General features: G+C 47.7%; 1 protein-coding gene across 4 annotated transcripts in view; it reads right to left on the bottom strand.

Annotated features, from left to right (window-relative positions):
* The window catches only part of NOS1 (nitric oxide synthase 1), a gene marked incomplete at its 3' end in the record, with an annotated part of 180,453 nt that overhangs the window by 68,713 nt on the left and 97,776 nt on the right, over nt 1–13,964 (bottom strand). For all 4 annotated transcript variants that reach the window (XM_082202877.1, XM_082202878.1, XM_082202876.1 and 1 more), the window contains exon 2: nt 5,988–7,073. In XM_082202877.1, coding sequence (XP_082059003.1) covers nt 5,988–6,727 — 740 coding nt within the window. In that variant the 5' untranslated portion in view covers nt 6,728–7,073. The remainder of the gene's footprint in view (nt 1–5,987; nt 7,074–13,964) is intronic.

Genomic DNA, 13,964 nt, shown 5'->3' with positions numbered 1-13,964 from the left:
TGATGCCAAGCAATGTCCCTTCCTATATGTAAATAAATGCTTCTGAATGGTTGTAAGGAGTTCGCCGCAGAAGTCTATCTAGATGGCATCATTGGGAGCTGGATATACGACGTGACAGCCATCTTTAGGCAAGCGGGGAAAATAGAACAAGGTTACTGGGCACTGAATGAGCCATGCTCTATTTTTACCCAGGAGCTGGGAGGAGGTAGAATGCCTCCCCAATGCCTCTCATAGAATCACAGAATCGTAGAGCTGGAAGGGACCCCAAGGGTCATCTAGTCCAACCCCCTTGCAATGCAGGAATCTCAGCTAAAGCATCCATGACAGATGGCCACCCAACCTCTCATGGGTGGGGAAGACGTCTTTCCTTAGCATCTCACATGCTGTCTAGGGGGCATCGGAATTTGCACCCTGGGTGATAGTTAAATGCTAACAGAAGGGTCTTTTTTGCATCAGGATCCCACCCCACTGTCTATCCACAGAGAGAGTAGGGGGTAGGCAACCTAAATGATGAAGATGGAGTCTTTGCTCACAAGGCTCAATCCTTGGGGCGTGTGGTCATAATTCTGCCACACAGGAGAGAGCCAGTGTGGCAGAGTGGTTAGACCAGTGGTTCCCAACCTTTCATTGGCCATGCCCCAACCAAGCATCTCTAAAATCCTGATACACACTCCCTCCCCATGACATATAATTCTTATTATTTAAAAAGTGAACTCCTATTCACGTAGAGGAAGCCTAAAAGGCCATTAACTTGGTCTCAATGAGCTTCCAAATTGCCCCCCTTAAAAATCAAATTGCCCCCCTGTGGGGCGTGTGCCATGGGAACCATGGGGTTAGATGGTCAGACTAGGAACTGGGAGACCAAGGTTCAAATCCCCACAGGGAATGAGTGACCTTGGAGGCCAGTCATTGTCTCTCAGCCAAGCCTACTTCACAGGGTTCTTGTGAGGATGAAATGGGGAGGGGAGAACCTTGAGCTCCTTGGTAGAAAAAGGCTGGTCCATCTAACTCAGCACTGTCTGCACTGGCTGGCAGCAGCTTTCCAGGGTTTCATACAGGAGTCCCTTCCAGCCCAATCTGGAAATGCCAGCTGAGATCAAACTTGGATAATGCTGCGTGCAAGGCAGATGGTTTAACCGCTGAACCCCTATTCACAGTCCCCCCCCCTTTCTTTTTCAGGACCTTGTAAAGGTTTCTGTTTCGACAAGAAGTGGTGCAAACTGCTGGGTGCAACGCCGCAAACCCTGCAGAAAGCAAAACAACAATTTGCATATTTGCAGAATTTATACGTATCATAGATAGCGGCTTCCCTCCGTCTCCAAATCTGAGTTTACTGTGGTGCAGAATTGTAATGCTTCTGTATTTTCAAAGCACATAGAATCATAGAACTGTACAGCTGGAAGGGACCGGGAGGGTCATCTAGCAGTCCAAACCCCTAGAATGCAGGAATGTAGGGTTCGAACCCAGGAGCCTGAGATTAGGAGTCTCAAAATCTACCGACTGAGCTACCCCAGTTATGCCCAGCCCTGTCCATAAAGGTAAAGGGACCCCTGACAGTTAAGTCCAGTCGCGAACAACTATGGGGTTACGGTGCTCATCTCACTTTACTGGCCGAGGGAGCCGGCGTTTGTCCGCAGACAGTTTCCGGGTCATGTGGCCAGCATGACTAAGCTGCTTCTGGCGAACCAGAGGACTGCATGGAAACACCATTTGTCGTCCCGCCGGAGCGGTACCTATTTATCTACTTGCACTGGTGCGCTTTTGAACTGCTAGGTTGGCAGGAGCTGGGACCGAACAACAGGAGCTCACCCCATTGAGGGGTTTTGAACCGCTGACCTTCTGATCGGCAAGCCCTAGGCTCTGTGGTTTAGACCACAGTGCCACCCGTGTCCCAATAGCCCTGCCCATACCTAGCCGAATATTTGGCTTCTGATGGCCTGTTGGGTAGGACCACCCCTCTAAGTCACTCTCTCCTTCCTAATCCTGCCTGAAGGTGGGATGCAGAATGAGAGCACCACCCACAGTCATTACCAGGACTTTGCATCCAGTCTCAGTGGCTTTGCTTATCCAGAATGAAGTGTGGAGGGGATTACGATCCTAGCAGCTTTGATCACTTCCTTCTTGCCATTCAGTTATGGAGAAAAGACGACAATGAAAGGTGGGGGCGGGGGGGGGGGAGAGGGGAAGGAAGATGACAAGAAGGCAAACCTGTCAGCTTTTTTTAGTGGGGTTTTTTTCCGGAGATAGGCACCTGAGACAATCTTAACAAGTTGGGGCAAAAAAACTATGAATGAATGAATTCAGTGAACGCTCAGGTATGTCAAAGTGATGACTTAGTTTTAATTCCATGAAACTAGGGCTGCAAGCATTAATTAATTGGCACCATTTGCTGATGGTTGCTTTAATGACAGGGTTTTTTTTTTTTGTGTGTGTGTGTGTGTTTTTTTTTAAAGTGAGAGCCAGCAAACAGAGGGAAGTCACTATCCCCGAACTACAGACCCCTTTCGTGCTTCAACAAAGGAAATATAGAGTGCTGCAAAGAAAAGGAAGATGCAAAGCATGCTATTCAGGAGCATGATCCTGCAACTATTATGCAGAAGCCAGAGGGGCATCTTGAAAGTTTCATAGAATAGTAAAGTAGGAAGGGACTAGTAGGGTCATCTAGTCCATCCCCCTGCAATGCATGAATCTTTTGCCCAATGTGGGGCTCAAACCCACAACCCTGAGATTAAGAGTCTTATGCTTTACCATCTGAGCTATCCCAGGTCAGTTTACCACCCTGTGGGATTCAAGCTATAGAGTAGAGCCCACTTGCAGGTTTCCTCATTTGGGGATCTGGTTGGGCACTGTGAGAACAGGATGCTGGACTCAACGGGTCTTTGGCCTGATCCTGCAGGGCTCCTTACCCACCTTATATATTTATATAATAAATCCATAAAATCACAGCATCATACAATACATAATGGGTGTAGCCAGAGGAGCAGGGGGGCAGCTGACCCACCTAAATCAAGTCAATTAAAAAAAATTAACTAAAAGTAGAAATAATTGGAATATTTGAAATCGAAATGCTCACTGAGGTCACTCGGATGATGTCATGAAAGGTTTTCAGCAAATCCAAGAAACTTGTTTTAGTTTTGATTTTTTTAAAAAAATAAGCTGAAAAAGGTGTGTTCATTGTAATTTTGCAAAATATGCTTGTTAACTGCATGAAAGGTACTCCCTGGTTTTCTTTTTTTATTATTTAACTTCTTAGTTTTCAAATGTCTGAAGATTTTGACAGATTTTTCTGAACTCTTGGGGGTCAAAAGAAAGCAATTTAAAACAACCATAGTTGAGAAATGCCATTCCAAATCTGCTAGACAGAGCCAGACAGAGGATGGTGACAGGTGGTTGTCCTGTCCCTTCCCCCCCCCCGCAACAGAAATCCTGACTATGCCCATGATAAGTAGGCAAAAGAGCTTTAACATAACCATAATACAGTGCCCAACCAATTGCTGCATGTCAGCAGGGAAAACTCGCAAACATACTAAATGCATCAGTTTAGCAATGGCTGCTTAGCTGGGCAGGCGTCTCAGAAACAAATCTAACCAAAAGCATTTATGGAAAAGCACATAGCGCAAGAAGGGGTCTCACAGACTACAAACTTGTCTCTCCTGCTTTTGCCCCTCACTTTCAGCTAGCGCAAGAGACCAGACTTGGGACCACCGTCCCTGCAATGAGATCTATGTGAAGTCCTTCTAGCAATGGGTTGGCTACCTCTAACCAGGCAGCAGCTACCAAGTCCAGGTCTTTGTACATTTCAGTTTTCTGCAAATATTGAGAGAAGCAGGGTCAGGACAGGCAATCTTTATCACCATGTTGGTGGTGGCGCCCTTCCTGTGGAACGCCCTCCTGTCAGATGTCAAGAAGACAAAGAACTACACAACCTTTAGAAGACATCTGAAGGCAGCCGTGTATCGGGAAGTTTGCAATGTTTGACATTTTATTATGTTTTCATTATTCGCTGGAAGCTGCCCAGAGTGGCTGGGGCAACCCAGTCAGATGGGCAGGGCATTATCTTTATCATTATCATTATCATTATCATTATCATTACTACTGTTACTATTATTAGTGTAGTCTCCTGAAACACCCAGACCCACCATTCCAGAACTGTGCAGCAAGTCGGACTTGGGAATCCGGTCGCCCTCCCTCACGACTGGATGCCGGAAACAGAAAAAGAAGGCATTCTCACCAATCTACAGTCATACCTCTTGTTACGTTCGGTTACGGTTACGTCTTTTCAGGTTGCGTCCTGCGGCGACCTGGAGGTACCGGAAAGGGTTACTTCCGGGTTTTGCCGCTCATGCATGCGCAGACACTCAAAATGATGTCACACGCATGCTCAGAAGTGGCGAATCGCAACCTGCGCATGCGCAGACACAGGTTGTGTTCTGCTCATGTTGCGAACAGGGCTCTGGAATGGATCCTGTTCGCAACCAGAGGTACCACTGTATTTATTCAAGATTCACTGAGAGATATGGAGGGTGCAGCCACCCGAATAATGCCGTTGCTCTAACTGGGCTGCCCTCCCTAGCAACGCAAATTCCCTTTACAGTGGCCGTCAGGGGTTAATCGTCTATGAGTCTTTTGCTCTTGCAATTTCAATGCATGCTGGGTTCTGGGAGAAGGGGGGTGGGGAATGCTTTCCAGTGATCAGGTGTCAGCTGGCTGATCTGTCTTTGTTTACCCCTTCTCTTCTCCCATCACCTCCCAACTCTTCTGTTCACCTGTGACCTTCCTCAAACCACCGCTGCAAATCAAGACCGCCTTCCTCTTCTCAGGAAGGTTCAGGAGAAGGGGGGCTGCGCTCCCCACCATTCCTCCTCAGTCCAGTCCCTGGCACAGCAGAACCACCAGGTGTTGAATGTTGTACCAGTCTGGTTGCATTCTTTCCAGTATACTCTGCTTTGCCTTCATGGGACATAACCTGAGTAACATACCAATGAGGCAGAATGATGTGTGGACAGTCCAGTATAAATCCAGTGCACTATTATTGGGTCAATGGCATGTTGCACATTACACCAGCAAAAAGCTCCCCTGTCCGGAGGGGGCCCCTGAAGCACCTCTGCTGAGCTTTGGCAGCAGGAAGTTGTATTTATTGGCCATATTAGAACCCCACATTTCAGATTTAAAAACTTCGAAGCCGTTTGGTAAAAATACATCTATATCGGCAGTAACAATTTTTCTTTAAAACACGCTGTTTTGTTCCATCATTTAGCTATTTGCCCTGAGCTCCAAACCGGATGTAGGGTGGGATATAAGAATCTCGAATAAGCAGAGAAATGATTAATTCCGATAAAACTAAGCTTAAATCCATAAATTACAAAACAACTTTTCTAATACATATATATATTAAAAAATCAACTCAGGGAGACCAGCGTCCAAATCACAACTCTGCCATGAAGCAAATTTGGCAACTTACTGTCACTTAGCCTAATAGTGGTCTACCTCACAGGATTGTGGGGAAGATAAAATGAAGAGAGGGAAAAATCTTCTCCTTGGAAGAAAGGCCAGATATAGATATAGATATAGATGATATAGATGATATAGATGATATAGATGATATAGATAAAGATATATAGATATACACACATTAATAAATAATTATAAATATGAATTTAAAAAATGAATAAAACTGTTGATAGCCCTTATCATTTCTGCTCTCAGTGCTTCTTTCTGAGGAACCAAGTCCTACAGACACATTTATTTATTATATTTATATACCAACTTTTCTTCCAAGGAGCTCAAGGTACATGGTTCTCCTCCTCCCCTAACCCTGTGAGGGAGGTTGTTAGGCTGAGAGATCTCCAAGGTCACCCAGTGAGCTTTGTGGCTGAGCGGGGATTCGAACCCTGGTCTCCCAGGCCCTAGCCCACCACTCTAACCATTACACCACAATGGCTCTCTGCATATCACATCACCAAAGAGTGCACAGCCAAGGGACCTACCCATCCACCTGGACCTCCGCGTCTCTTGTGACCATCCTGGGCTGCGCATCTCCGTTGAGCTCCTTGCTGTTGCTCTTCAGGAGGTCCAAGACTGGCTCAATCTCTTTCAACAGTTCGCTGTTCTCGACGCTGCCATTGAGGCAACGGTCAGAAACGTCCCCGCTCCCTTTCAGAGAGTCCCTGGGGACGGACCCAGCGATCACCCCATTGACGTGCACCAGGGACTCATCCCCCTGCCCATTCTCCCGGGTGCACCGAGAGCTGACAGAACCCCCCATTGTATGGTCACCTCCTTGCCGCTGATCTTTGGTGTGGATCCCAAGGCCGGCCGGGAGGTCAACCACGGATGGGGAGGTGGCACACAGGGGCCTGGTGACTCGGACGGTCTTGGGCGTCCCGTCCCCGGCGAAGGTCGTCTCCAGGTGAGTGGTGAAGCCCTCTGGGCCTCTCAAGATGAGGACGACGTGGGTTTCGGAGGCGATGCTCCTCAGGACCTCCAGAGCGGTGTCATAGTTCATGTCCACCAGGGGGCGCCCATTCACGGCGAGGATGATGTCCCCGGTCTGGATAAGGCCACTTTGCTCAGCTGCCCCTCCTCGGATCAGGTCAGAGATGATCACCGGTGGCTTGCTGACACGCTCCTTCACCAGGAACCCGAGACCCCCAACCTTGCGCTTGAAGAGTTTCACGGAAATGACATTGGGCTGAATCTGCTGTACACTGAACACATTCTCTTCCATTGTAGTCCTCGGGTCTTCTCTGAATGGTGAGCTGGCGGTGCACGCAGGCCCTGTCCTGGCTGGCTTGCAGCCTCTGGAGGGAGAAGGGAAGGGAAGGCGGTTCCTCTATTCACCTGAAGGTTCCCGATTCTCCAGACCTCGAATGACCAGAATGCCTCTGCAAGACATCAGTTGCTGGACGTCAGTTCTGATGTAGCACCGGGTCCCCAGCCTTGGAATACAACGAAGCGAGCAGACCTCTGTGGAACGTGTGAAGAGAGCCAGGCATTGCCCGGCTGAAAATATGGGGCTTGCTGAACACACTCGTGGGGACTTGGGTTGGAGGTCCGCTTTACATCTTCCTTACCTACAAAGCAAGAAAGGGAGGAGGGAAAGAAAAGAACAATAAGGGAAGATTGGCTGGTGTCCCATACCAAGATGGGCTGTGCCCACGTTCTCAGGATGTTGAATGTACGAAACACATTTTATTACACTGCAGTCTGTATAAACAGGTCAGACGGCATCTAATCAACCCGATATTAACAGAACAACCTGAAATCGCTGACTCTTTCCATGTCAAGGTTCTCCTTGAGCAGTGGTGGCCAAACGTGGCCCTCCAGCTGTTTTGGGACTACAGTTTCCATCATCCCTGACCACTGGTCCTGCTAGCTAGGGATGATGGGAGTTGTAATCCAAAAACAGCCGGAGGTTTGGGCACCACTGTCCTAGAGGATAAGGTTGATGCCATCACATTGGCTGTAGCAAAATTCCTCTCGGAGGCTGTAGAAATCAGAAATCGGTATGTACAGGCTAAAGCCAGGCTAGCAAGGTCAGTCTTACACCATAATAACTGTTGGTATATATTATGTTGTACATGAGGTTTGACTATACTGTGTATTTTTGGGTCTATGGACTGCAATAAAGCTGTGTGTGTGTGTGCGTTTAAAAAATCAAGGTATCATGCTGGATAGAACAAAGCACTGGCTCTGTTAACTATCTGCAAGCTTCAGATGTGGCTATCTCCTGCTCAGACTACTGCAAGGCTCTCTGTGTGGGGCTCCCTTTGAAGGTCACTCAAAAACTACAACTGATGCAGAATGTAGCAGCTCAGCTGGGGACTTGGCCGCCAGGACCATAGAACACCGGTCCTAAAGGATCTACATTGGCTCCCAGTATGTTTCCGAGCACAATTCAAAGTGTTGGTGCTGACCTTTAAAGCCCTAAAGGCCTCGGCCCAGTATACCTGAAGGAGCATCTCCACCCCCATCGTTCAGCCCGGACACTGAGGTCCAGCTCCGAGGGCCTTCTGGTGGTTCCCAGTCAGTCTGACATCAATAGCAGGGAAGATTCTGGAGCAGATCATTAAGAAAACAGTCTGTGAGCACCTAGAAAGGAATGCTGTGATCACCAATAGTCAGCATGGATTTCTGAAAAATAAGTCATGTCAGACTAACCTGATCTCGTTTTTTGACAGAATTACAAGCCTGGTAGATGAAGGGAACGCAGTGGATGTAGCCTACCTTGATTTCAGCAAGGCATTTGACAAGGTGCCCCATGATATTCTTGTAAAGAAGCTGGTAAAATGCGGTCTTGACTATGCTACCACTCAGTGGATTTGTAACTGGCTGACTGACCGAACCCAAAGGGTGCTCATCAATGGTTCCTCTTCATCCTGGAGAAGAGTGACTAGTGGGGTGCCACAGGGTTCTGTCTTGGGCCCGGTCTTATTCAACATCTTTATCAACGACTTGGATGATGGACTCAAGGGCATCCTGATCAAATTTGCAGATGACACCAAACTGGGAGGGGTGGCTAACACCCCAGAGGACAGGATCACACTTCAAAACGACCTTGACAGATTAGAGAACTGGGCAAAAATAAACAAGATGAATTTTAACAGGGAGAAATGTAAAGTATTGCACTTGGGCAAAAAAAATGAGAGGCACAAATACAAGATGGGTGACACCTGGCTTGAGAGCAGTACATGTGAAAAGGATCTAGGAGTCTTGGTTGACCACAAACTTGACATGAGCCAACAGTGTGACGCGGCAGCTAAAAAAGCCAATGCAATTCTGGGCTGCATCAATAGGAGTATAGCATCTAGATCAAGGGAAGTAATAGTGCCACTGTATTCTGCTCTGGTCAGACCACACCTGGAGTACTGTGTCCAGTTCTGGGCACCACAATTCAAGAAAGACACTGACAAACTGGAACGTGTCCAGAGGAGGGCAACCAAAATGGTCAAAGGCCTGGAAACGATGCCTTATGAGGAACGGCTAAGGGAGCTAGGCATGTTTAGCCTGGAGAAGAGGAGGTTAAGGGGTGATATGATAGCCATGTTCAAATATATAAAAGGATGTCACATGGAGGAGGGAGAAAGGTTGTTTTCTGCTGCTCTGGAGAAGCGGACACGGAGCAATGGATCCAAACTACAAGAAAAAAGATTCCACCTAAACATTAGGAAGAACTTCCTGACAGTAAGAGCTGTTCGACAGTGGAATTTGCTGCCAAGGAGTGTGGTGGAGTCTCCTACTTTGGAGGTCTTTAAGCAGAGGCTTGACAACCATATGTCAGGAGTGCTCTGATGGTGTTTCCTGCTTGGCAGGGGGTTGGACTCGATGGCCCTTGTGGTCTCTTCCAACTCTATGATTCTATGATTCTATGATTCTATGATTCTAAGTTTCAGGGAAACAGGCTGAAATTTAAGACCCCAAGGTTCTCCCCTGCTGAGGTTGATAGAAGATGTAGTTCCCCACTTCAGGGTGGGGTGGGGGCTCTGAGCTGTGTGTGGTGAGCTTAGCAGCAGGTGGATTTACAATTCTCCCCCACCCCCGCCTTTTGACGCTTCCTAGGAGTCAATCCTCTTCTCTGATCCTTCTCTTCTAAAGATCCCGCCAAAGTGAATGACAACAGAAACAATGAAGTGCAACATCTTTGCAGCTGTCACCAATTTCATTGATTCTGCCAGCTCATTATAAATAATAAAAAAGGGATTTTATTTTGAGGGGGGGTGGAGGGAGAAGCCTCGAAAGTGGGCGGACGGGCAAAGCCATTGAAGTTGTCAAATGGTGCAGATTTGCAGAATTGGATTTGTCATGACATTTAGGAGAGAGAAGAGGCTCAAAAGCTCTTTTCACAGCTCTGGGTGAAAGAGAGAAAAGATGGCGGAAAACACAAATCTGCATCTCTGTGTGGAAGGAGTTCAGTTCCCGCATCCATCCCTGCACTCTCAGGTGACCGAGGTGGAAGAGAACTCTCAGCCTCAACCTTTCCATCTATGAAACGGGTTCAATCTTCACTCATGGTTTGAACTGAGGGGTGGGGAATGAATAGCCTTGGTGTAAACAGGCCCTGCTGTTAGGCAGAGTGAGGCAGCTGACTCAGATATTAGATGCTGGGGGAGAAGAAGCAGTCAGTGATAGCCCCTGCCCAGCTGTTTCCCTGTGTACAGCATGTGTACTATCCATCAGCCATCCTCTTGGAGCAGGCTTGGCAATGTGGGTGAAAAAGCTAGGAGAAAGCCCGGTAATAAAGTTGCTTTCCTTTAAATGGAAACAGGATTGGAGCCACAGTGGAAATGCAGACTAAGCCCGAACCACTTGGAATCACAAATAATATTTCTGGCAGGCTCTGCACCGTACATTTACATACCTCCCAATTCTTTCTGACCAAAAAGCAAGATGTACGTCTTCCGGAATGCTCTCCAGGGCGAGTCATGTGACCTGCACTGTGCTCGTGCTCCCCCCAAAAGCACTTTTGGGAGGGCAAGATTGCTCCCAAAAAGTACTGGGTGAGAGCACAGCGTGAGAGCGGCACCCAAAATGGCTGCTGAGATCTCACGAGAAAAAACGGGATGTCCCGTTTTTCCGGGGCACCTGGCAGGTATACATTTAAAGCAGTATCGTATCATGCTAAACAGTCATGGCTTCTTCTTTTTCCCCTCTGTCATTCTTTCCCCCCCCAAAAAAGAAAAGAAAAAAAGATGGCAGATCTCTTTTTCTGGAAAAGAGAGGAAAAAGAGGAAGAAGCCATATCTGTTTAAAGTGGCATGTTACTGCTTTAAACGCTTCCCCCCTGAAAAATCATGGCAGCTGAGATGCTGAGGGTTGTTAGGAGAGCCTTCTTCCCTTCACAGAGTTACAAAGTGGTTTAACAATCAATCCCTCTTTCCAGGGAGCTCTGGAAATACCCCCAAACTATTAGTGGTGGTGGACAAGTTCTCCGTCCCTGTCTAGGATGCTCGCCAGAGCAGCTTTGTCACGCTGGCCACATGACCCGGAAGTGTCCTTGGACGGCGCCGGCTCCCGGCCTCTAGAGTGAGATGAGTGCACAACCCTAGAGTCGGACACGACTGGCCTTCGGGCAGGGGTACCTTTACCTTTACCTTTTAAGCTCCATTGAATACAGTGAGACCTACTGCTGAGTAGACAGTGCATGGCTCCATTTACAACAAAGAACAAACATTGCATGCATTTCCTAAAAAATGCCTGGCTGCTGAAGCATTGCAATTTGAGAATTTAAGTGGATCGGGTACATCAGGCTTCCTCAACCTCGGCCCGCCAGATATTCTTGGCCTACAGCTCCCTTGATCCCTAGCTAGCAGGACCAGTGGTCAAGGATGCTGGGAACTGTAGTCTCAAAACATTCCCTTGAAAATTATAGGAAGCGCTCTGTATGCAAGTTTCACTGTTTCCTTCATCTGGTGCAGGTATTTTATTTTCCGTACAAACAGGACTCGGTTTTTTGCACCTACACAGAGAGAGAGAGAAAAGGTTCCTGTTTCTGAAAAAGGACAGGAGTGTGGGCGGTCTGATCTCTCCACCACTTTTAATTGTTCTCCGAGAAGAGGAGGGGAGGGGAAATGAAAACCGGGGCATCCCGGGATCAGAACAGAACCGGGACGGCTTCTGCAATTCCAGGACTGTCCCTGGAAAATCGGGACACTTGGAGAACATGGATAAGCAAAGGAGGCGCCTCTGGGATGTCTCCCCACTTAGGGAAATGGGGAGCAACTTAGAAGAGCTGTGTCTCTCTAAAAGAGCGCAGGAACTCTGAGGACTCTCAGTTGACCAGCCGAGGTGGGAAACCCTGCTATCAGCACTAGTTAGACAGCAAGGATATTTAGCACTTAACACAACAGTTCCTAGACATTAACTAACTAATCAGACAATTGGGAGGGAGGGAGCCCAAGTGAAGGCGACCGGGAAAGGATAGAGGGGAACAGCAGGTGGACCAGACTGACTCAAGGTAAGTCAGCTCCCAAAGTTCTCCTTGTTTTCTTGCTTAGGCCTACTTTTCTCCTCTGGGCTAAATTCCCCTTGTAAACTCACTCCTGCATCTCCCTCCACCGTTACCTATCACAAGGGAGGTATACCAATTTGTCACAAGATTCCCCCCTCCAGAAACAGCCCCCCTGCCTCCTAGTCCCTTGGTCTCCCCTTCCTGCCTTCCAGCCATGACAGGGGCTGCTGTTAATGGGCTGGCAGGTATCAGCCACCAGCGGCTCCATCTTAAAAAGAAAGCCCGCAAGGGGGCGGGAGACCAGGAGGGGAGGCAGCCGCAAATCAAGAAGCCTGCTTGTCAACACTGCGGTCATTAGGTTGTTTTGCCAGACACGCAACCCCATTAGAAACCATCACATGTCAGCTTGCCAATAAATTCCCCCTCGCTCCCTCCTTCCGCGGAGATGTCAGGAGGGAGATCAGAGCCTCGCAAGCTTTTCCAGCCCAGCAAAATAAAAAATAAAAATAAAATCTCCCAGGGCAGAGCCCCAAGGAAGAGCTCTCGCTGCCATCCAGGGCACAGAATGATCCAGCTTCCCAGCTTTGTACATTTTCTGCCAATCATTGGAACAGTACTAATGTCCCACTTCCGGAAATGAGTTTTCTCCCTGCTCCCAAATTCATATCATCACACATCAAGCAGCAAGAACCTCCAGGGGTTCCAGGTTCATTTTCCCTGGAATAAAGGTCAGCAGGGACTATGTTGCCTTTAGGACATATGGTTTCATTTACACATAAGTACAACCTGAGCATAATATGGAGAGGCTCACGGCATTAATAACCCCAACAGATCTTGCTTTTTCGTTCAGCACAGCTTTGGATCCAGCACAGAGCAAGCAGGTCTCTGTGCCTCCAGCTTCCAACCTGCTTGCAGCTCAGCTCAGCTGCATCCCAATGGCTTTTGTTCTTCCACCTAGCAGGCCAAGTGAGGGAGGGTGGAGGAAAGGCCCACCACTAACCTGGAGGGACCCATCGCTTAGTGGTAGCTCTTGCAACCTGACTCATTCTTTTGGGATGCTGATGAGGACACTTAAGTGGTCAGTTAAGGCCATTTTTGTCTTACAAAGACACATGCACTAGTTCAGCAACAAGAATCCTCAACAGTCGTACCTTGCTTTTCGAACAGATTGGTTCTTGAACATTTTGGCTCCTGAACGCCACAAACCCAGAAGTGAGTGTTCCGGTTTACGAACTATTTTTGGAAGCCGAATGTCCAATGGGGCTTCCATGGCTTCCGATTGGCTGCCGGAACCACCTGCAGCCAATCAGAAGCCGCGCTTTGGCTTTGGAAGTCGAAAAGGCTTCCGGAATGATTCTGTTTGACCTCCAAGGTACAACTGCATTCGGTTCCATCCTCAGGACCTCAAGAATGAGAAGGGACATCATTGAGACTCTCTCCCACAGTGCTGGAACCAGCAGATATACACTGAAGCTGAATATTGGAAGATTCAGGGCAGATAAAAGAGAGAACTTTCTTAACGCAATGCATAGTTAAACTCACACGAAGCCACCTAGATGACTTTAAGAGAGGACTGGACAAATTCATAGAGGGCACAGCTATCAATGGCTATAATCCATGATGGTTTGGCTCTGCTTTCACAGTCAGAAATGCTTTTGAATACCAGTTGCTGAAAACCACCGGAGGGGAGAGGGCTCTGGTGCTCAGGTCCTGTTTGAGGGTGAATGAATGAATGAATCTTTATTTGCGTCAGCCATCGACCATAGCAATAAAACAACAATACAATATACAAAGAATAGAAATAAAAAGTCAATTATATAAAATATATAAAATAAAATATAGGGTTCTGAATCAATAGTCAAATAGTGGATCTTATTCTGATTGCCCCAGTTAAAAACCTTGCAGCCTTTGCTATCACCTGCTCATTTTGATCTGCCAAGAGAAAGGATACTATGGCAGTGGTTGGGTGACCCAAAATGGACAATAAAAGAGGGGTGATAATCTCATTCCTCAAGTC

This window comes from Podarcis vaucheri, assembly GCF_965113315.1.
Source record: "Podarcis vaucheri genome assembly, chromosome: 16".
Taxonomy (NCBI): domain Eukaryota; kingdom Metazoa; phylum Chordata; class Lepidosauria; order Squamata; family Lacertidae; genus Podarcis; species Podarcis vaucheri.
This window is presented reverse-complemented; position numbering and strand designations above follow the sequence as displayed.